At 38.1% G+C, this 21,778-nt stretch overlaps 2 protein-coding genes across 30 annotated transcripts in view; one reads left to right on the top strand and one right to left on the bottom strand.

Annotated features, from left to right (window-relative positions):
- TBCK (TBC1 domain containing kinase) overlaps window positions 1-16,793 on the bottom strand; it is a 119,190-nt gene extending 102,397 nt beyond the window's left edge. For 28 of the 29 annotated variants that reach the window (XR_002438673.1, XR_002438669.1, XR_002438668.1 and 25 more), the window contains exons 1-3: window positions 16,565-16,793; window positions 11,411-11,645; window positions 9,238-9,310 (exon numbers count right to left, since the gene is read on the bottom strand). Coding sequence is in view for 1 of the 29 variants with exons in the window: in XM_021396811.1 (XP_021252486.1) it covers window positions 9,238-9,310; window positions 11,411-11,603 (266 nt within the window). In the remaining 28 variants the exon portion in view is untranslated. The remainder of the gene's footprint in view (window positions 1-9,237; window positions 9,311-11,410; window positions 11,646-16,564) is intronic. The other variant, XR_002438693.1, reaches the window with a different exon arrangement.
- AIMP1 (aminoacyl tRNA synthetase complex interacting multifunctional protein 1) overlaps window positions 16,975-21,778 on the top strand; it is a 31,510-nt gene continuing 26,706 nt past the window's right edge. Inside the window, exon 1 of the mRNA XM_021395598.1 lies at window positions 16,975-17,060. Within this exon, the coding sequence (XP_021251273.1) occupies window positions 17,059-17,060 (2 nt within the window). The 5' untranslated portion in view covers window positions 16,975-17,058. The remainder of the gene's footprint in view (window positions 17,061-21,778) is intronic.

Here is a 21,778-nt window from a genome sequence, read left to right as displayed (position 1 = left end):
AGATCATACAAATACTCTCAGTTTTGAGAGTTGAGGGTGAAACAAAATCATGGTTTGCAATCCTCTCCTAAATCAACAATCAAAAGAGGAAGTTCTCCTATGTCTATGAAGACATTGCTTTCAATGGCTGAAGCTAGCATGTTAGGCTATCAAATCCAGGCATCAGTCAATCCACTCCCAAGGCAAAAATCCTTTTCTGACCTGCTGATCTCTACCCACGTGAGCAGTGCATTCACCTAAAAGAAGAAAATTTGGTCTGCTATTATTTTCTACTACTACAGAAGTTTCAAGACGCTTCTAATAGAAAATGGTGTATTCGGTCAGAAATTGAAGGAAAACTGTTCTTCCACATTTCTCCCTCTCACAAATACGTTAATGATTTAAGAAAAAATATATTCAAAAAAATGCTTATGTTATGTCACACAACTTACATGACTATATAATTACAATTACGGCAACGTTATGTTGTACGTTTAAAGTGCTCCTACAAAAGGAAGAACATAAAATTATTTTTATAGTCACCACAATTATACACTATAAGCTTTTTAAGAATATATGAAATTCCACTCTCCCTGTTTCCAGTCAAATGATATTTTTAATGATTACTGAATCTCTAATAAGAAACAAAAATGAAGACTAATCAATTTCCAGGAATCAATTTTTAACTGAATCAACAGAGCTACTGGAAACCATAGTAAGTAACAAGCCCATCCTGTGTTGTCAGTTCACTCAATTAATATCCCAGTTACTCAAAGGTTCCAGTGTTACTCTTAGAACATGCACTACCATGCCACTTGTTCAACTGCAATTCTGTAAAGTCAATAAGTCGCGGTATTACTTGCAGTAGTCACTCAAAATTAGTGCTTTTCAAAGGTTTGCTGACAGGATACAGCACATAAATTCAATCACTACTTCTCCCTTTCCTCCAATAACAGAAAATATTGCACAGTTAGTCAGGATTGTCTTTGCCGGGAAGAAAGGGAAGCAGGGTGGATGGCAGGATATGACCAGATCTGTCATTCCATGCTACAGTTAACTTAGTACAGCTTTCTTCTGTAGACCAAGGCCAGAAGGAAAACATTCTTTTAATGAAAAGGCACAGCCACATATATGTGAAAGAACAGTATCAGCAGGTCACTTTAGATGTTATGTTTGAAGCGCTGTTTTAACAAAACAAAAGTTTATGTCTTTGAGGTAAGCTACTTTCAAATACTAAAGCAGCCTCTTTTCATCCTACCCCTCTATGCCATTCTTAGCTCAACAGGATGACAGAAGAGTCTTCTCCTGCCACCACTGCCTCTATCCAGGCAGAAGCCAACTCTCATAAACCAGAATCCATAAGTCCATATCCACCTTATAAAGATAACTGTGGTTTTATTAGGGCTGTGAAGATTATCTGCCATAAAGATTAACGTCACAGCAGGATTTCTGCAGAAGTTTTTGTTCTGTAAAGGAGTGGGTCATCATCTACATTTGCTGGTAGGAAAAACTCTGCAACCACGTTACTGAAAGACTGTAGGTCTTGTCAGACTTTCAGCTGTGAGCAGAGGAATTACTTTGAGATATAATTACTAAGAGGGAGCTTTCTAAGAATTTATTTGCTTAGAGTGACATTCTTCACAGAAATATAATTAAACAGAAATGGTACTTTTGGTTGAGTCTTTGACCAGGGGCTTTCATTTCTGTATTATACATACAGTCCTTGGGTTATAGCAAACACATGGACTGAATTAAGTGCGGAAGAGCCACACAGTTCCAAGTCTACTTGAAGTACTTCATATTTAAAAAGCAAAGCAAAAGGAAACAAACAAACAAACAAAAAAAACCCCAACAACACAAAAGCCTTCCCCTTAAGCAAACTTGCTTGCAAGTCAGCTTCTCTGCTTAGAAGAACATACCTATGCACAACATACACTGGGGACTGTAACGCTTATTTTACAGAGCTAAACATTCTTTTCAGTTTCAGTAAGGCAGCTGACACTAAACAGGGATATTTAAGGAAGCTTTTAGGTGCTTGAATAAATAAATTCGGTAATTTCTGCCCGTTCACAAATAATTTGTTGAATATAACAGAAGTTCAGAGCCAAAAAAATAGGCAATTTTGTTGGCTGAATGGTGTTTAATGCAAGATTGTCATACTTTTTTTCCATAAAGAAAAGGAAAACCAACATATTATTACTTTAAATATCCTCCAAGTAAAACAGTAGAAGCTGACTCACTTATTTATCATGTTTCATCAAATTTTAAGGGTAGAAAAACTCATTAGAAAATAAAACGATTGTCTGCTCAGGATTTGATGGAAATTTTGCACTAAAAGGAACCAAATAGCTAACCATACCCTAAATAAAGATACATGTCTCCAGTACTTATCTTATTTTTTCTACTGTCATCATATGCAGGTCTCCAAAGATTTCCTTTCACACATTTTAAACCTTCTTTTGGAGACTACAAAATATTTCTGATAGCAGATAGGAAAGAATTCATGTCTGCCTTTATATTTTCATCACAAAATTGCACAAATTTCAGTCATGTCTGGCAGCCAAAGATAAATTAATCACAGAGCAAGCAGGTACTGCATGATCCAGTGTTTTCCTTATCTTTGAGCTTGGACAGATGCTGCAATCTTCACTACGCTAGAAAAGAACAGATGAGCTCCTGGAAATACAGCTTTCACTTTCAGGCACCCAAAGCAGGGTGCCATGAAAATGCTGCTTGAATTCAGAGATCACGTATAATGAATTAAAGTGGCTATGACCATACCATACAGTAAGAGCAAATGTTAGAAACAATGGGATTCTCAATACTATCTTTTCTGTTCCTGAAAAAATTCAAGATTTTTTACCCTTTTGTTTTGAGAGTAAAAAGTCCAAAATCACTGCTCAGTGCGCAAAGAGCCAAAAGAACGATCTCAAAAGGCTTAAGACGCAAAAAGCAAGCGTTCCTCTTCTTCAAAAACCTAACAACTGAAGAACTGACTTAAAGAATTCAGCTCCTCTGAACAAAACGGCTCTCCTGAACACAAAATCTAGTGCAAGAAGAACTAGTAATTTCAAAGTAATACATACAACAACTAATTACACCAAGTACCAATATTATACAACAATAACTGAACATGCTTTCTTTTTAAGAGTTACTGGATAACAGGAGAAGCACACAAATCTTTGTAAAACTGCATTAAAGCAATCTCTTTACAAATTTCTCAGCCTGTACTTTAGCTTTCTTTTCATGATGAGATCAAGCATTAGCAACAAGCCACATTCCTAATTTAAATAAACAAGCACACACAGATAAACATTTTATAAAGGTGCAATAGAATTTTTAAACCTATGAACAAAAACGGCAGCACTGCACAGGTCTCCTCTTGAAGCCAGGCATTTCCTGTAAACCAGTACATTTTGCAAGTGTTTTTTCTAACAGTTTAGTTTTTTCTTTTCTTTTAATCTAAATATCCAAAGGTTAAAAGTCATACCTAGATACATTTTAGTAGTTAGCTCATGAAAGTCTGGATCCTTACATCAATGGTACAGATGCTATGCAAAAGGGAAACAGAATGGAAAGTTCCAAGTGAAGAACAGTCTGCAAATGCAGGTGATCAAAGGGACTTTGCAACTAGGCCAATAAGCAATGGTGCTGTTAGGAATTTTGTAGCTAACAACTGATATTCCTAAAGGCATTAGAAGCGCATCACTTTGATCTATACTTCAGTCTGCGTCACTGCAACAGGCAGGAAACATCTATTGAGAGGTAACAATAAACTTGCATGTAGCCAAAGCAGATGCCTGTGACTAAAGACTATAAATGCACTAACTGGCATACAATTAATATCAAACTGCCTTTTAACTGACATAAGAAATGTCAAAGGGACAAATAGAGATTGATGCAGCTGCGTGTAGAAGAAATTCATTTAACTGAAGCTATCAGACAGAAGGACAGGGCAGTCTGTAAACACGCACAACAACTCCATTTGCGAGAGTAATTTCTCAGCTACAAAACACTTACAGCATAGGCACCACCATTAGCTGTGCATTTTCGTACAAGTGATGAACAAGAGCGTTCATGCTGCATTCACAAAAATCTGCATGGCCATCCAGAAGGTGACTTATCTTTCAAGTCACCGTTGCCACTACTGAAATGCACCACAGATCTCCTCGCTGCACTCACATCCAATGTTTCATTTCCATAAATGTTCAGCAAGCATCGATTAATGTCAGTGGGTGCCGTTTTTTCCACACAGAGGAATTCAATCCCACACTTTTGCTCTATACGCACTTCCACGTCAGATGGCATTCTGTAAGACCGCCCCTCTGCTGCCATCTGTTGCACAGCAACAAAATGTAATGGAATATTGGTGGGAAGGTTCAACCTCTACTGCTGTACCACCACCATCCGCCTCTAAAGTCGTAGGCCAACATCATAAAATAGAAGGCATTACTTTCAGAGCAACCCTCATACTTACAGAAATCAAAATACTCTTATGTTGAGAAAAGCAGCATTGGATAACATATAAACAAGTCAGGACTAATGTCTAACCTTTCATTATAGCTTTGGAAACAAACCATTGGCAAGAAACAAAAGGCAAACTACAGCCACTAAGCTCCCAAAGCACAGATTCTCACACAAGCTTTGGAAAAAAACTAATTTTTATAAGTTTATTTATTAACGCCACTCCATTTTACTACTTGACCATTTATCCTTGCTAAACACAACCTCATTATGACATATGGATTTTTCATGTGAAATTCCAGCATAGACTTAATTCAAAGCAGAATGCACTCCGCCCTTGAAGTTCTGCTCATATGCAGCTCTTCAAGTCAAATCATGTAAAACCATCAGCCTTTTGATGACTTGCACCTGACTTACAAAATTTTTGAGGAATCCCTGGCTACTCAAAAATTGCTTTCCCCCTTCCTCAGCATCTACTACTATTTGACTTTATTTGACTACAGTCAAATAAAATGTAGTCATCTGAATCAGTCAGCTCATGTTTTCTCCAAACTAGTAAACAGCTGTGGACACAGCCTGCATCCCATCAAATGCTGCATGCGTAACAAACTATACCTTGTATCTCTGATGGTTCACTAGCAATTTTTGAAAACCCTAACTTACAAAACATATGACTATATTTTACTGAAGAAAGGAATAAGCATAGACTGCCCAAGCCACAAATTGAAAACCAATTCAGAAACTGTACCGTAGGTGCCAAAAGTCTGCTGAATGTCACTATTTGCTGGCACTTTTATTATTATGAATACAAGTGCAGACCAGCTTCTTGAAAGAACGAACACACTTCAAGTGTGACAGAAAAGGAAAAGCTCCCAAGTCCTCTTCTAAGAGCACAGAAGCAGTGAAAATAACTCCTTTAACACTGTCTGGCAAAGGTATCCCTCAGGAATAGTTTTAAATGTGTTTAAAAGATGGAGAATCTTAAAAATAAATTCACATGCTACATTCTGGTCCGTGGTATCACCAGCGCTAAAAAGACTAGTAACTTTGCAAATCTCGTAAAATTTCGGCTACCACAAACATGAAAACTACCCTTTGTGAGACTACTGAAGTACAATAGTTTAATACTTCATGATTTTTCGTGACTTACGTTCTATTCATTTACAATAAATCCTTACATGCACAAGGAGACACAGAGGAAGTCAGCCAGACTTTAAGACACATTTTCAAATCTCTAAACAGTACTAAACTACTACGTGCTTAAATTAGGTTTACATTTACTATTGTGCTTCGCTACGTACACGAGCTCCTAGCCCTTTAAGAAATTAAGACTCCTCAACATATGTCTGAGAGCTAATTTTTGAATAATATGTCTGTTATTAGCTAAAATTAAGTACGTACTTTCTCTGACTCACAATAAAAGCAAATAGGATAATAAATTAGGAATAAACAAAAAGGAAACAATGTCCATGCGGCTAACCTCAGAAAAAGAAAAAATATGGAAGACACTGAAGAACTGCTAAATTCCTCTTCTGCATCTGGTTACATACAAGAAGAATTGCAAGAAGTCTACTCATTTCATCCACTGCAGAGTTATTGAAATTTGGATGTTAGTTGCAACCATGGCACATGCTACTTTTAGGATCCTAAATATACGTCACTCAGAGAAGAAAATTATCCAGCTGTGAGTTACCCAACACTTACTAGCATTAAGTTTTGCACGTAAAGTTGAACACATTAATTTTAAGGACAATTGCAAATCATCTTCGCAATTCCTGGAGTGTGCTGCCACAGTATTAAGGCTGAATTCCTGAATATATCACAAATCCAGATTCCAGGAACTTTTGGTGGTACGCTCAGAAACACGACTTTCTGCACTGAGACAGAGCAAGTTAGGATGATGATTAGAGCCCTGATTTCCAGTATTTGGCCCCTATGTGCAAGTGATTCATTAGAATTAGAAAAGCTGATGAAACTGAGGTTAATTACTCAGCTGTATTTTTTTTAAACCATAATTCATATATCAGGGAATGTGTGCTACACTTGATGCATGACTTCAGACAAGATTAACTGCAAATAACTACCAGACAGCTGTATGGCCTGTTTTCCAGTACGTATGGAAAGATGGACAGTTCATAACATTACATCTTGAATTTCAGCACTAGCATAATAGAAGATTTCCTGCTGATTTTACATCAGCTTGCGGTACAGGTGCAAAGGACTTAGGTTACTGGCAAGCATAAGGAGAATTAATCTAGAGACCAGAAGAGCAGCTTTTCACATTCCATAAACAGCTTATAAAATTAATTGCAATAGCATACATATCAAGTCCGGATGTGTAACCAGCTTTGCTATCACTGACAAATGCAATCAAAGTATGTAGAAAAAGTCAAATACTTCCCTCCAAAGGTAATTAATACAGACAGTTGAGATAATCAGTAACTGGGAATTAGTCCACCCAAGTTGGTTCCAGAAATTTATAGGTCTCACAAAAAAAACAAAAAAGGCCTGTTTTAACTTAAGAATTAAAAAAATAGAGGGAAAACCACAGAATCATAGGACGGTTTAGGTTGGAAGGGACCTTTAATATCATCTAGTTTCAACTCCCCTGCTATAGGCAGGGACGCCTCCCACTAGACCAGGTTGCCCAAAGCCCCATCCAGTCTGGCCTTGAGTGCTTCCAGGGAGGGGGGAAATGTCAGTCTTGCAAGAAATTTAATTTTTCAATGAAGATAATTTATCTCGTAAGTACTATCACAAAAGCTGTAATTTATAGTAAATGAATCACTGATGTCTCTTAAAGTTAGGAACATACATACAGGCTACATGTTAGCCCAACGCCTCAAGTGTCACAACTTCCTGAAAAAAATCCCAGTTGGCTTATAGAAACAAAGGTCAGAGAGTCTTTACTAATGTAAATTATTCTATTATATCAAGCCTAAAGGAAAAAGTAATGCCAGGCTTCATACATCTTCTCAACAGAACAGCAGCCAAAACAGACAAGATAACTGTAACAAACGAAATACCTTATGTTAGCATGCCAAAACAACTAAGCTGTGCACCTCAACAAACCATCTAAAAATATCTCGAAAATCTTTCCAGATGACACAAAACACATGCTGATATAGAGGGGCATGATAGATGTGCATACAGACCACAATGGTTGTGGGATAAAGATTCATTTATAGAATTTTGAGAGAGAGAGAATTTTTCCCCCCTCCCATAGCAACAAAATATACGTATGAATTGTATCAAGCAATTCAAAGCAAACTGAAATAGCTACATGCATGCTTTGTCAAAAACAGTCAAGAGACAGTAGACAGTCTGGGCTGCTTCTCATCTGACACCAAGATACACATGTTCAAAAATCAGTGTGAGAACTGGGAAGAATAGAGCTTCTGATGCTTTCACTATTTCTGGAACTTTGCACAATAGGAACCTGATGCAAAACTGTGTGAAGAGCTGTAATTTATATCACACATGAAAAGCCTTTTACACATCATCTTTAAATACCTCTCTATCTAAAAAGAAAATGGAAGCCATATTTGCCTAACATTCCTCAAGACATAGTCCTCTGCAACACAGAATGACATACAAGCTGAAGATCACGCAAAGCTAACATACAGGCAACAGAGCATTCTGTATTTAGAATTCACCTCTGCCTCACAACATTGTTAGCATTCTATTTAGGCAACACGTGGCTAGAAAGGCTTCAGAGTCAGTATTACTCCTTCTTTCAAATCTAACTTGTGGTGAATGACAGGAATTCTACCTGTTTATTATTTCATCAAATATAGCTCACTTAAGATGCCTAGTGTTAACTGCAGTTAACTGGGAAGACACATAAAAAATCAGACATTTTTCCTAAGCAAGCAAATTCACCACACTTACGTGAATGTCAAGAGTGTGAGACCTAATGCATGGTATAAACCTTCAAGAAACTAGATTGAAGAGACTGGATTTCTCTAAACATGTTAAGTTTGTATATTTTTGTGTTCTAGAAATAACCAGCCAACACATTTGGGATAGCAAGACATCATGTTTCTTTTCCACCACTCTTCACGCTTGGTGTGCTATTTACTCTTCAGGAGAAGGGTCTTCTTTGCTCTAAAGGCAATATTGATAGGTGCTCTACATCTAAAATTACAGTTAAAACTTCCAACAAGTCTGAAGTGGATTACGTTTGCTTGTTTCTTTAAAGATAAAGCTCAACTATTCTATACATTCTAGCATGAAAGCTAGTGTTCTTGACATCTAGCCTTTGGACTTGCTTTTGACCAAAATCTTGCTGAAGTGACTATATTAACCCAAATTCAAGCTGCTTATTAGCAGCTTTGCAGAGGTTTCTTATATCCTGTCCAGTCTTTAGTTAATAAGTTAACAGACATCGGCATTCATCAAATTCTCTCTCTTCCAGTGAAAGCAGTATTTCATCATCAGGTAGACATAAAAACTTCAAATTAATTCTTAGAAAGATACTGAGCCCATAAAAGGTTTGATTGTGTTTTAAGAAAGAAAATCCAAAATCGCTATTACAAGACAGACAAGATTGAGTTACAAAGGATTTCAGTTGAAAACAAATTCCCCATAACTCCTCTAGCTTCTTGAATTGTACAGAAATATGTGCTCCAGGCACGCGTTCATCTGGTAAACAATGTTTATATATTCAGCTTTCACAGAACGCAATTTATGTAAACCAGCAGAAGTTAAATGAAAAAAAAAAAAACAGCTAGGAATTTGCCACAGATATGTCAAACTTTGGAAAGTGGCTTTGAGTTTAACTTGACACCTTACCTAACTGGTTTTCTCTCTCGCAGCAAATCTTCCAGACTATTTTCACAGTGTTCAGCAGCCACCACCAGTCTCTCTAATAGGAAAAAAAAGTACATAAGGATAAGAATCCAAGTTCAGACTTCTCAGTACCCACTTGGCAGATGTTAGCGTTTTGACATACACTGTATTTAAAATTACACATAATGAAGTGTTATGTACAACTTCCACACATCACAATCATTTTCGTTTTGGAAATACAGCAGATGACCTGACTAAAACCGATCTTTCCTGTTTCCTCACACAAAAGTACTGGCAATCCATCTATTCAGTAACCTAATGAATTTTGAACTCTTCAGCCAATGACAGTTCAGATTCGACTGAATAGAGGTCTCAAAGAAGATTAGCATCTACGTGTCTGCAGAAATCTCCAGTTGGGTTGACAAGAGAGAGATTCAAAGTAACATCAACTTTGAGGAAAAGGATTCAGATGGAGCATGGGAATTTCAGCCCTGATTGACCAGCTAACACATTACCAGCTGTAGTATAGCACATATTCTGGATATTGATGGGCTGGCTCTGAATACAGAGGAAAAGACAAAGCGATTGTTACACTGAAGCCAGCAAGCATAAAGGGAAGATGATGGTGCAAGACAGAGCACAGGGGAGGAAGTTTTTGCTTCTGCTACTCACAGAACAGCTAGCAGTGAACTTTCAAATTCAAAACCAAATCAAAGTAACTATCCCAAATATAGTAGTCTTACAAGACACAGTAACAAAGATGGCAAATACTTTGAGGCACACAAGTCATAATTGACATTTTGAAGAAAAATAACGTCAAATCACTACACGTACGATTAACAAGGGAAGAATTCTGTCAGTATCAGAAAAATAAAATTTCCCATCAATATTAGTATGTTAATAAGAAAAGCCATATTTTTGAAATCAATTGTTATTCTAACTACTATAAACAGTCTTGTGACTTCACAGTTAAATGATTTACTTGCCTTTCTGCTAACTGCTTTAATTATCAAGTACTTGCCTTTGTATTTACACACACTGAAACCTTCATGTCACAGAGGCTTCACTGCCAAAAAGGCCAAGTTTGCCTACTTATCTCTCTCTCCTATTTAATGGTTATGGTGGCTAATGTTTCTTAATCTCTCACCTTGAATACTATAATAAGTAAATCCCATCTTCTGTTTCAAGAGGTACTAGCAAAATTAAGATGAAAATAAACCATCTTTCTAGATCTCCTGGCTGCAGAAATCTAAAAATGTATGAGTTTGAGAGCAAATGAAAACACACTAAAAGAACTTCCGTGCGCTCCCTTCCTTATCAGCCCCTCAGAATACTTCACAACATGTTTAGTTGGCAATATCACAATTCTCTAAAAATCTGAAACATCCTATCATTGTGCATGCTAAAGGAAAATATATTACCCGTTCTCCTTTATGAGACAGTGTAACTGATCAAACAAATTCACAGAATGCACTTTTATATTGGATCACTGTTGGTTTAACAGCTGAGGCTGGCAACCATATAAATTCTGTCACAGGTGTTGCAGCCTTTTTGTGGAAATTAAGTGCTGTTGTCCCGCTGAGCTTGCAAAGGAATGAGATCATGTGAAACAGGAAAAACAACTGAAGCCTTACTTGAGCTAAAAATACATGTGACAACAGTTATTAAAAAAAACCCCTCTGTACTAGCATAAAGTAATAGTTATTGGGAGAGATCTTAAACAGCTAGAAATCAAAAGAAAAGAAAAAGGAAGCTGAGACACTAAGAAAAAGGAAGCTGAGACTGAGACACTAGAACAGCTGCAAATGTACAAGAGATCTAACCATCATATGAAATTGATCACACAAACACAGCATAGGAGCTTGGCATAAAGAAGACATGTATTTCAATGTCATGGTGCAACAATTGAGTACCGGAATTTTTAGCTTTTATCAGTTAACATGGTGCATAACAAAAGAAAACACAACTAACCTCTGCCTTGACTCTGCAGAGAAAAAAACAAAGGCCCAATATCGCCAGTTACAGAACACTGTGCAGTTATTTTGAGTCTCCAAACCAGCAACCTTCTTTAACATGTGCTATAAAGGCAGTATTCTGCTCAGTCATCTTCAGATATTTTTTCAGGAGAATATAATAATAACCAAACATGAAATATCCTTATTAAACAGATACTCACCGTGTTTACCTCTGGTAATATCAACATACTGGCAAAGCCTGGGATGGGTGATTGTTTTAAGGATTTGAAATCTCCCTAAAATTTTGATGGAGTTGGGTGTCAGAGGAAGGCCATTACTTCCACAAACATCATGTGGAAGAGCTGAGGCAAAGAAAGTGGAGGCACCCATCTCAGTATCTTTTAAAGGAAACATCTTCCCTGCACAATCTTAAGCTCTTCCAAACAATTCGTGTTCCTTAAAAAGAAAACATAGATAAAAAGTTTACGCACAAATGATTCACATTCTTGTAACTCATCTTATGAGTTGTTTATTAAATAATGCAATTAAATTTTTTCTTCCTCATTTTTGCATAATTAACATGATATTAATAATACAGCGTTGCTGCATCATAAACATTATATTTAAACATGAAAATAGAGTGACAGTTTTAAAGACATAACAATCAAAACTGTTTTTAGCAGCAGACAAATGCTCTAACAGAATCTTCAGAGCATTAGTGCAAAATAGTACGTTATTTATTTAAAAAACCAGTAACCGCACTAAAACACTCTTTTAAAGTACCACCTTGTACCAGCAGGCCACAAAATTAGACTGCCACTTCTTTCATGATAATTCAGCATCTACATACCATAGCATTGCTGATATTCTAAGCTACAAAGTAGCTGCTGTCCTACCAGTATTTCTTTCCTACCCATAGGTGAACTGCAAGCTCACAGACTGACTGACTAACAAATCAAGGAAGCAATCTACATGATGTATCTGAGGGAGACACATACGTACTTGTGTATAAGGGTCACATCCACAGTCTGAGATAACAAGGCCAAGCTCACGTGCTCTTCAGTGAGCTCTGGCCTGCAAGCTGTGACAGAGAAGCATTCCCACATAACAGAAAAAGCTTCATCAACGAGCCTATGCAGAAGACTACCATTCAGCTAATTTCAACTCCAGAGTCATTACGGCAGAGTCCAGAGGCCTCTGTGTATGTAATCAACAGCAACAGCCCACCATCTGATGTGGAAAGCACATTCAACTCTCTCATCAGTTAGAGAAAGGTAATTATAAGCTCTAAAGCACAGAAACAGGCATAGACTTGCACCAGGAAAACTGGAGAAGAGGAGGAACCCACAGGATTTGAAGCCCGTAAGAAAAATAGCAGGAAAAGCTTACAGTATAAAACCAACGTAATTCTTTCAAACCAGATGTGATAAGTCTTCAATCATCGTAGGGGCTTCAAGAAATAATGATAATAAAACAAGGTTGAAAAATTAGACCGATCAGTAATGAAGCTAAATGCTACTATTTTATCAGCCTTTTGGTCAGCATCACAACCTTGTTCCCTGCACAAAATTGCCAGTAAAATTCACTTTCTTTTGAGAATCTTAGCTGAGATACTGTTCCCATAATGGGTTGCGCAGAGATCCTTATACACCAAACATATTTACTGAGTCTATACAACTGGAAATTACAGACCATACCTTCTGTTTTTAACTAAACAGTCTGATTTAAGATACAAAGCAAATATAAAACAGCTTTCATTTGTGTGCGTGTGGCATTTTTCTTCAAGAAACAAAGATGTGAGATACGGTCCTTTAACTTCTAGCACAGATACTCATAAAGATAATATGAATGAATGCATGAAGGCATCAAACTTCAAAACAAACAAACAAACAAAAACCAAAAATGTATAGTAATATTTTTGTAATCAAAAAATCTTGTAAAGAAATAATGTTTTCATATCTTATGAATATTTAATTTTTCAGAGAAGTGATTTATTTTACAGTTCTCAAAAAGCAACTAACAGGTTGGATACACCATTGGAAAGACATAGATGGGACTGAACGGAAGCACAAAGATTTATGTGTGTGCAGCAAGTTCCAATAGGGAAGCTTTCACTGTGTCTTTACAATAAGCCAAGATTCAGATTCCTGTAAAAACACAGTGTTTGCCAAAAAGAACTACTTGGCTTCAGAAAGAAAATACTTATTAAGCAGGAAGAAAAAATGCTGATTAAGAAAGTGAATTATAACCTTTTTTGGCACGAGTACTCCAATAATTGCTTTAAAATAAAAAAATATTAACATAACTATAACCTGGGCAGGAAGATTGATGGAAAGAGTAAACTCATGCCAAATATTGGGATGGACTACGTGCATAAATATTTAATATATTTACTCAGATGAGAGATGTTTTCATTTTTACTGTGGAGAAATAATCTTTTAAGTAACACTCAAAACATTACATTTGCTTTCAGCTGACATTTAGAAAGAAATTTTAATTAAAAAATTGCTAAATATCAAAAATTCAATAACTTCTTAAGAGATAAAGCTTTTCTTGCATTCTGGATGCACTTTTCCTACAAAGATGAATTAGATCACTTGCAATGTTTTCAACTGCAAATCTATTGCTCACTTTATTTGCTTGGGAACCACGCAGAACAAAAGAAATGAGAAAAGCAGACAGTCTCCCTTGTCAGCAACTAAAAGGAATCAACTATTTTAGAGGCATGCATTAAAACTTTTAGAGGTATGCACTAAAACAAGTCCTCTCGTTACAGAGCTAATTCTGTTGACTCCACAAAAAGCAATGAAAGATATGATCTCTGATGCTGGAAAAGAGCTAGTTCCGTCAATAGATAACTTTGCAATTAAGGTCTGATCTCAGTCCTTAACTCTCAGTTTCCATAGACTCCAAGGACTAAGCCAAGGAACTCCAAAACTAAAAGCTTAATCCTTCCACCAACTTGAAAAATGGCCACCAGTTACAGCTTAAGTTAAAAGTTCTTTTCAGCTAAATTATTCTAATCCAGTAACAGCCATTTCCAAATTCAAATATAAGTGCTGTACACATTTTTAAAGTCCACCTGAATTTTTAAATAAATTTTCACTAAAAAAAAATGGTAGAACTATAAAAATACAGGGTGCTACACATTCTCCTCATGTTCACGGTGTAACACTTCACAGAAATTCATCTCACCTATACAGAAAAGACACGCACTGCATTAACTTTATGGTTTGTAAGAATGAATTATATCCTGCAGAGCCTTCTCATTATTGTGAAGTAACAACAGAAAAAGAAAAAAATGTTTATTATTTTAAATTGACAATAGGAACAGTTAAGGCAAATTCAATTCTAGGACTGAATTCTGGAAATTCAATTCTGATAATCCAAAACAGTGGGGATGGAGGAGGAAGTGATGACTTGTCTTATTAGTGTCATCTAGAATTACCGAGTCCTTTCCAAAGCACCATTTATTGAGTATATGAGAGACGTTCTGCCGCATCTGTGAAAGAGGTCTGGCATAAAGATTAGAAGCGCAGAAGCAGCCTGTTTTGCATCATACCTCTGAATGACCCTCCTTAGCTCACTTCTCACATCCACATCTCCCTTAGAAAGCTTTAAGATAGACAGAAACATTAAGCAATGTTCCCAGAAAAGCCCACCACAAATAGATCTTTGCCAGTACCTATTCCACATTCAGATTAGAACTATTTTACTGTTATTTATTTGCCTGTCTTCTGTACAGACAGACCAACCTGAATGAATCCCTCCTGTGAATCGTATCTACAGTTTCCAAAGAATGCAGCAATAAGTGAGGTTAATAACTCTTTGCAATTTGAAATGGCAAGTTGTCTAAATGCCTCCCGGGGACACGGATGTTCACCTGCCTCGCCTTATTAAAGCAGCATTTCAGAATTAAAATGTAATTAAAGTCAGTACTGTTACTGAATTATTTTTAAAACAATCAAAAAAAATTTCAGGAAAGCAGGTGAACATGCTACGCTTACATGCGTAACAGCATGGTTGTACTACAGACATTTTGTAAGACTGCCTATGATTCTAAACGTAAGCAACACTGCATTTTATTGAACACACTCCTCAGTGGTATAACAACAATATATTTTTGTTTGCAGAATTTCCTAACTACTCTGACATTTAAGAGGTATTCCGCCTACAAATAAGGAATAACAACAGAGTCAAAGGCAAATAGCTACTGAACATTTAGCATGCTTAGATCCTTTTTTCCCCAAAAATTGTTATTTTGTGCCAACTAATGAAGTCAGTACATAAAAGGCAGTTATAGAATCATAGAATCGTTAAAGTTGGAAAAGATTACTAAAATAATCTATTCCAACCATCAACTCATCACTACCATGTCCACTAAACCATGACATTTCCTGGATCAAAATCCTAAGTGGGGGCACAACTAACCTCAAAACTTTGGTTCAGATTCCATCTACAGCAATTCAGCAAACCTATTTATGTAATAATCAGAATTTTCATTGTTATACTGCTACTCAGTTGGATATCAACAGCAAATGCAAAGTGTTTTGGCAAGGCTCCAACCTTATCTGCAATTAACATGCAAGTTTTGAGTAGAAAAAAGTCAGTGGCATGGTGATTTTGACACAAGTGACTGATTAATATTTGGAGAGTTGTTTCATGAAAATTTTAAATGGTAATTTCTTTCCCAACCAGTGATATTCAAACATCACCTCACTCCAGTGAAATAGAGACATCAACAAACACGAAAAAAAATGTTCTATCTTAGTAGTATTTGAGGAATTTGCTTCTTCTAATTCTTCTCTGTTCATCTGTTTACCAGTGTAATTCAGTTTAACATTCCTCTCTTCACAAAGATGGGGCTTGCTACAGTTTCATTTACACACTATCCTAGAATCATTAAGGTCAAGAAAAGATCTAAGATGTCCAACCATTCAGTTAACACCAATATTGCTCACGAAACCGTGTCCCTAAGTACCACATCTCCTCAGGGAGTTGTGGAGAGTGCTAATGTCTCCCCTAAACCTCCTCTTCTACAGATTGAACAACCGCAGCTCCCTCAGCTGCTCCCCGTTAAGACTTGCTGTCCAGACCCCTCACAACTTTGTTCCGGACACACTCCAGGGCCTCGATGTCTTTCTTGTGCTGAGGAGCAATACTGAAGGGTATACAAGGACGCTCAGGAGTTAACCAGAATAAAACCAATATTAATTTCAACAAGCTTGCTACAGGAGGGCTAGAAACGCCGGTAACGCCAGGCACATCTCAGGCCCCACGGGGCCCCACAGACGAGACACCTGCCAGCGGCCCAGCCCCGCGGCGACGCACGCGGGCGGCCCCAACACCCCCTAATGGGGCCGCTCCTCACACACCTGGCGGGCACCTGACGGCCCTTTCTCAGCTCCTCCCGTCACCAGCGGCCACCGAGGGACGTCCCCCAGCCCCAAACCCCGAGCCGCTCCCTCAAGAGAGCCCGGCGTGCGGCAGCCGGCTCGGGCACTGCTCTGTGGGCAGGGTCGAGGCTCGGGCAGGGCGGGTACCTCAGCGCGCAGCACAGGTACCTCAGCAGGCGGCGCCCTCCTGACGTAATTCCCGCCCGCCGGCCCCGCAGGCCCCCGCCCAGAGGCTCCTTGTGAGGTGCCTGAGTTTTCCTCTTATTTGGGTCTTTAAGGAAAAAAAAATAACCACAAAGAGCCACTTTTTTAAATTCCTTTGTGCTGTTGAGTTATGGAGAGGGCTTTCAAATCAATGCTCGCTTGGGGTGGGGCGCGAGGCTTTTGCCGGGCGGCTTCAGGCTCTTGCTCGGGCAGCCCCAGGGGCTTTCTCCCTCTGTGGGGCGAGGAGCGCGGTGGCGGCGGCCCGGTTGATGTGAGTGCCGCTTCGCGGGGCTGGGAGCGGGCTCCTCGGGCGGAGTGCTGCGGGTTTGGGGCAGGGAGTTGGTGCCGGGGCTTCACGTGCGCAGGAGGGTTGGCTGGCGGGTCCGGATGCCGTGGTCTGTAGGGAGGGAGCACGCAGGTGAAGTGGTTCTTCCGCAACGTGGGGTGTCCCTCTGTCAGCCCGCCTACGGGAGTGGTGGCGGCATGGCGGGAGGAACGGCTGTGAGGGCCTGGAAGCCGCAAAGCACCTGCTAAGCTCTGCGTAGAAGCTGATGTTTTGAAATGAAAAGGAGATACTTTTCTCTGTTTTGCCGAGTGATGCATATGTTCAAGGTGTTTGTGGATTTCAGCAAGTGAAAAACAGTATTGCTGTGTCCATCCTCACTACAGATACTTGCAAGATTTAACCTGCTGCTCTTATCTCTCAGTGGGGAAGCATGGAGTGGGTAAGAAGGATGGGCTTACGATTTATTGCTTGTTAGGTTACATTAGGAGCACACCACCAATGTCATGTGGCAAAATTACTGAAATACCATACACTTTGAGCTAACCAGTAACCATGTTTCTGCCGAATTTGATGATTTGCAAAATGAAGAAAATACCACTGCAAAACAGCTACTAAGATGTCCTTGCACTTCCAGCTCTTTCTGTTCCTTTAACTCAGATTTTTTTTTAATACCCCCATTGTGGTTCACTAACAGGTAAGGTTCAGGGCACTTAATGTGAATTCCGTAGTAATTCAAAGCAGTGATGATCAAATATAGCATCCCATTTTCACATGCCCTCTTCGTTCACTTGCTGTGATTACATTCAAATAATAATAATACATTATTTCAAAGACATGTTGGAAAATAAACCACAAATCTGTAAAAACAAAACTAAAGTCAAAAGAAATTAAAAACTACTTTTTAATTTCAAATATTATTATAAGGGGTGTGGCGTTTTAATACATTGGGGGCCTTAGTAACAAATTCCCCTTACATGAATCTTATCAGATGGTAAAGTGTTTTCTTTGGTAGCCAGCCTAAAGGATCTTTGCTTGTCAACAGGATTCCCTCATAACAGGATCCCCTCTCATCCTGTCACAAATGAACAGTATGTTCATTATGGTAATCATGACTGTTTTGTCAGCAGTGAATCCTGAAGGTGTAAGATGTTGAGGACTGAGTGAATTAAGTTGAAATTACTTACAGCTAACTTCAGCAAATTTAGCTTGTGGGATTCTTTGGTTTTCTCTTTTTTAGTCAACTGCTGTGTTGTTTTAGCTGGCTAGAAGATATGTCATCTTCTCAGTACACAGTAGAAATTACATTACTTTAGAGAGTTAGATACTTAATGACATTGAGTGATTTACAAATGAGTAAATCTCTGTCAGTTGGAGAACTTAGAATTCAGAGAATGGAAAGAGCATTTTAAATGGCTAGAAATGCTGTGAAAAATATTTATATAGTAAAAATGAGCATAAAGCTCACTCAGGAGAAGGAATGATCAAGTGTGGAGCAACAGGAATCTGACATGTCATGTTTTTGAGCTATTCTGATTATGAATTTTTGGTTTCATGTAACAGCTATCATGTGTAGATTTCATTCACATTTGTCTCTTCTATGGAAGTGTTTTCTAAAACGTAAAGAATTTCAAATGCTAGGCAACACAGATAAAATGAATGGCCAGCATAGAAGACAGCTGCTATGAACATCAGACATGAGCAAAGTAAATAGTATTTCTAGTTTCTTCGGCTGATAAGAATTCTGTGACTGCAGTCCTGCAGCAAAACCCCGGTAACTTATTTGGTTTTCCTTCAAAACAGTTACCTGTATGGTTCTTATTACCATCACCAAGATCCATTTCCTTTGTTAGATTTCCTGTCATACTTGCCCTTTGGGTTCAGGGAAATTAATGTTTAGCTTCCATTTCCATAGTTACCTTAGTAGTAAATAGTAGCAGAATGTTCCTCTGATAGCACTTTTTCTTGGCTTTTCTTTTTTTCCCCTCCAGTGTAGTAAAAGCCATCTTTACTCATTATTGAATACAGTTTCAGAAAAGTTTGGATGTTTCTCAAAGCAGCCTTCTGAAGTTTTGTTTCTTTTTTTTAAATGGATGTAAAGGTGCTTTAAGGAAAAAAAAGATTTACTGGGTAGGCTTGGTGGCCACAGACCAGTAAGTCGTCCCAATTTTCTTCTCTCTTGGAAAACAAGAAATTGAAGTGCTGCTGCATTAGAACTTCAGAGATGCATTACAGTGATGCATCTGGTTAGAATTAATCTGAGCACTGTAACCTACCTGCTGCTGTCTTAGACTTGTAAAATTCGTCTAAAAGAACACAAATTAGGAGCTTGATCTGTCATCCATCATCAGCATATATTTCTCTGATACAAAGTAGGTGCTATATAGTCTCATTAGTATTTTAAGGCTGACTTCTGTTGGTCTAGAAGGTGATAAGAGAGTTAGGGTGATTCTTAAAAAAGGTAGCAAGAAAGATTATAGTATACATGACATTTTACTTGTACCCTTCCCCTTGAGAGGTGCCCTTTTAAAGAAATCCAGATGAAATTCTAGGAAGAAACCAAAGGCACTAAAACTAAAAGCATGTGCTCTGTGATAGAAATGGTAACAGACTGGCTACGCACAAGTTCTTGCTCATGTATTGGGCAAATGTGATAGGAATAGGAAAAGATCGTGTTAAGAACTGTCGTGTATTTCTTTACTTGCTGTCTATCAAAAACAGTCTAGAACCAGAACTAACGTTCCTCTACCTGACCGCAAGTATATCAATAAAGTTGACACAGCTCTAATATGAACTTTATAACTAGTTTCTCTCATTAAGAGAGGCTTAATTTTAAGAAAAGGACTTTTTGGCATGAAATAACTGTCCAATAAGGATGCCTCTTTGGTGCTTTAAAGGGTTTAGTCTATTTTCAGCTACATCCGTCATTAGACTTGTGTGTGATGCTGACCTTGGCACAGGAGCGTGTACCTACTCTGTGTAGGTGTCAAGCAAACAACAGAAGCCCTATAAGGCAGCATTTAGGCTAGCTAGTCTTTCTTCTGCTCACAGCAGCTGCAAGATACTTCAGGCACAGCCCTTAACAGGTTCCTTCTTCCTCAGGGGTCTGGGATGGCAGCCTTCCACAGCAGGGCCCATCCTGTCCATTCCCTCCTCCAAAGGATGTTGTAGTCTGCTCACTAGCATCAGATGTTTTCAAATTAATTTATATACCAATTTCTTCAGACTGTAAAAGTAACATGTTGATATTATATTTCACAGATGATTTATTTTTCCTGTTTTTCACAGGAAGCAAGTCTTTGTGTTTTTTTTCTTCCAAGTTACTATACCTGAATACGTGGAAATATCACAATTACAAAGGTAGATTTTAATGCATATTTTTAAGAGTTAAAACACTGGGATATTAAAAAAAAGGAAAATTACCTTTTCTAATGCTTGATGCAATTAAAAGACCTTAGCAGAAAGGGAGCAGAAGACCTCAAGCTCATTCTCATCTGCATGTTATACCTACATTGCTTTGGATGCATTTGCCTAACCTGTTTTTAAAACTCTCCGATGATGGATATTCCACAGCTTACATAGGCAGTCTGTTCAGTCCTTTGCTCTTACTTGAAAGTTTTCCAAATGTCTAACTTAAATCTTCCCTGCTTTTTCCTGTCTGCAGTAGACCTGGTGAACAGTTTAGTCCAGTTCTCATACTAACTTCCTTTGTGTTTGAAGAATGAGACCAAGTCTCCCATATATCTTCTCTTCTATAGACTAAACAACTTCACTCTTCCAAGCTTTTTGATCTCCTTTGAAGTGTCTTTAAAAAGTTAAGGGACAGGAGAATCTGAACAAAAGCACATCTGCGGCAGTTGTGGGGGGTCTTGAGTATGTGCGAGTACAACGTGCATGTCACTTGAGATACCTCTTGAGCAACTGAGACATTTTGTTTATGATAAAATGTGGCTAGAAAGCTTTCCTGGTTGTCTTCCCTTTACTTCCTCCTGTCTCCTTCTACCTTCTCTTAGGTAAATTACAAGCTTGAGCAGATATATTTTTTAAATTGACAGGATGGAACACATCAGGGGAATAGATTTCCAGATAAGAACTTGTATTCCTCTAGTATGTTTGTGGTGTGGTATTATATTAATTAGCTATTCAGCCGGTGACTGAGCCATAAATACATTGCATGGTGGAGTATGTAAGAGGCACAAAGTATTTTTCAGGCAGATATTTCCCTCTCGAAAGTGTGGCCTCTCTGATTCCAATCCATGAATTGCATCTGATTAGATAGAACAAGAGAAAGCACTTCATCAATATAATTGAAGTGTGCAAGTTTGCTTGGGTAGCCTGATAGCTCCAAGTATTTTGAGATTGTTTTCATGTTCTTTTGAGCACAAGCATACATGTTTAAGTTTATATCAGAAAAGTTGCCTAGGCATACTCTGCTTCTGACAAATGCAGATAATACAACATGGTTAGAAAAATTATAATCAGTTATCACTGTAGCTTTAGGCACATCAATTACTGTGAGTCCTGATGACGAAATTCAGTGTGCTAGATCCCTTTCTATTTTTTAGGGGATAGTTGCTTATAATACTAGTCGTGGCCTACTTCTTGATGATATTCCGTAACATCAGGTGATGGGCCAACCCTCCTAAAAATATCAGTTTTATTTGTAGGGTTTTTTCCTCCTAAAGAAGTCACCTTAAGTGGCATAT

Source organism: Numida meleagris, chromosome 4, assembly GCF_002078875.1.
Source record: "Numida meleagris isolate 19003 breed g44 Domestic line chromosome 4, NumMel1.0, whole genome shotgun sequence".
Lineage (NCBI taxonomy): Eukaryota > Metazoa > Chordata > Aves > Galliformes > Numididae > Numida > Numida meleagris.
The sequence above is the reverse complement of the archived record's forward strand: the minus strand, read 5'-3'. Positions and strand labels throughout refer to the sequence as shown.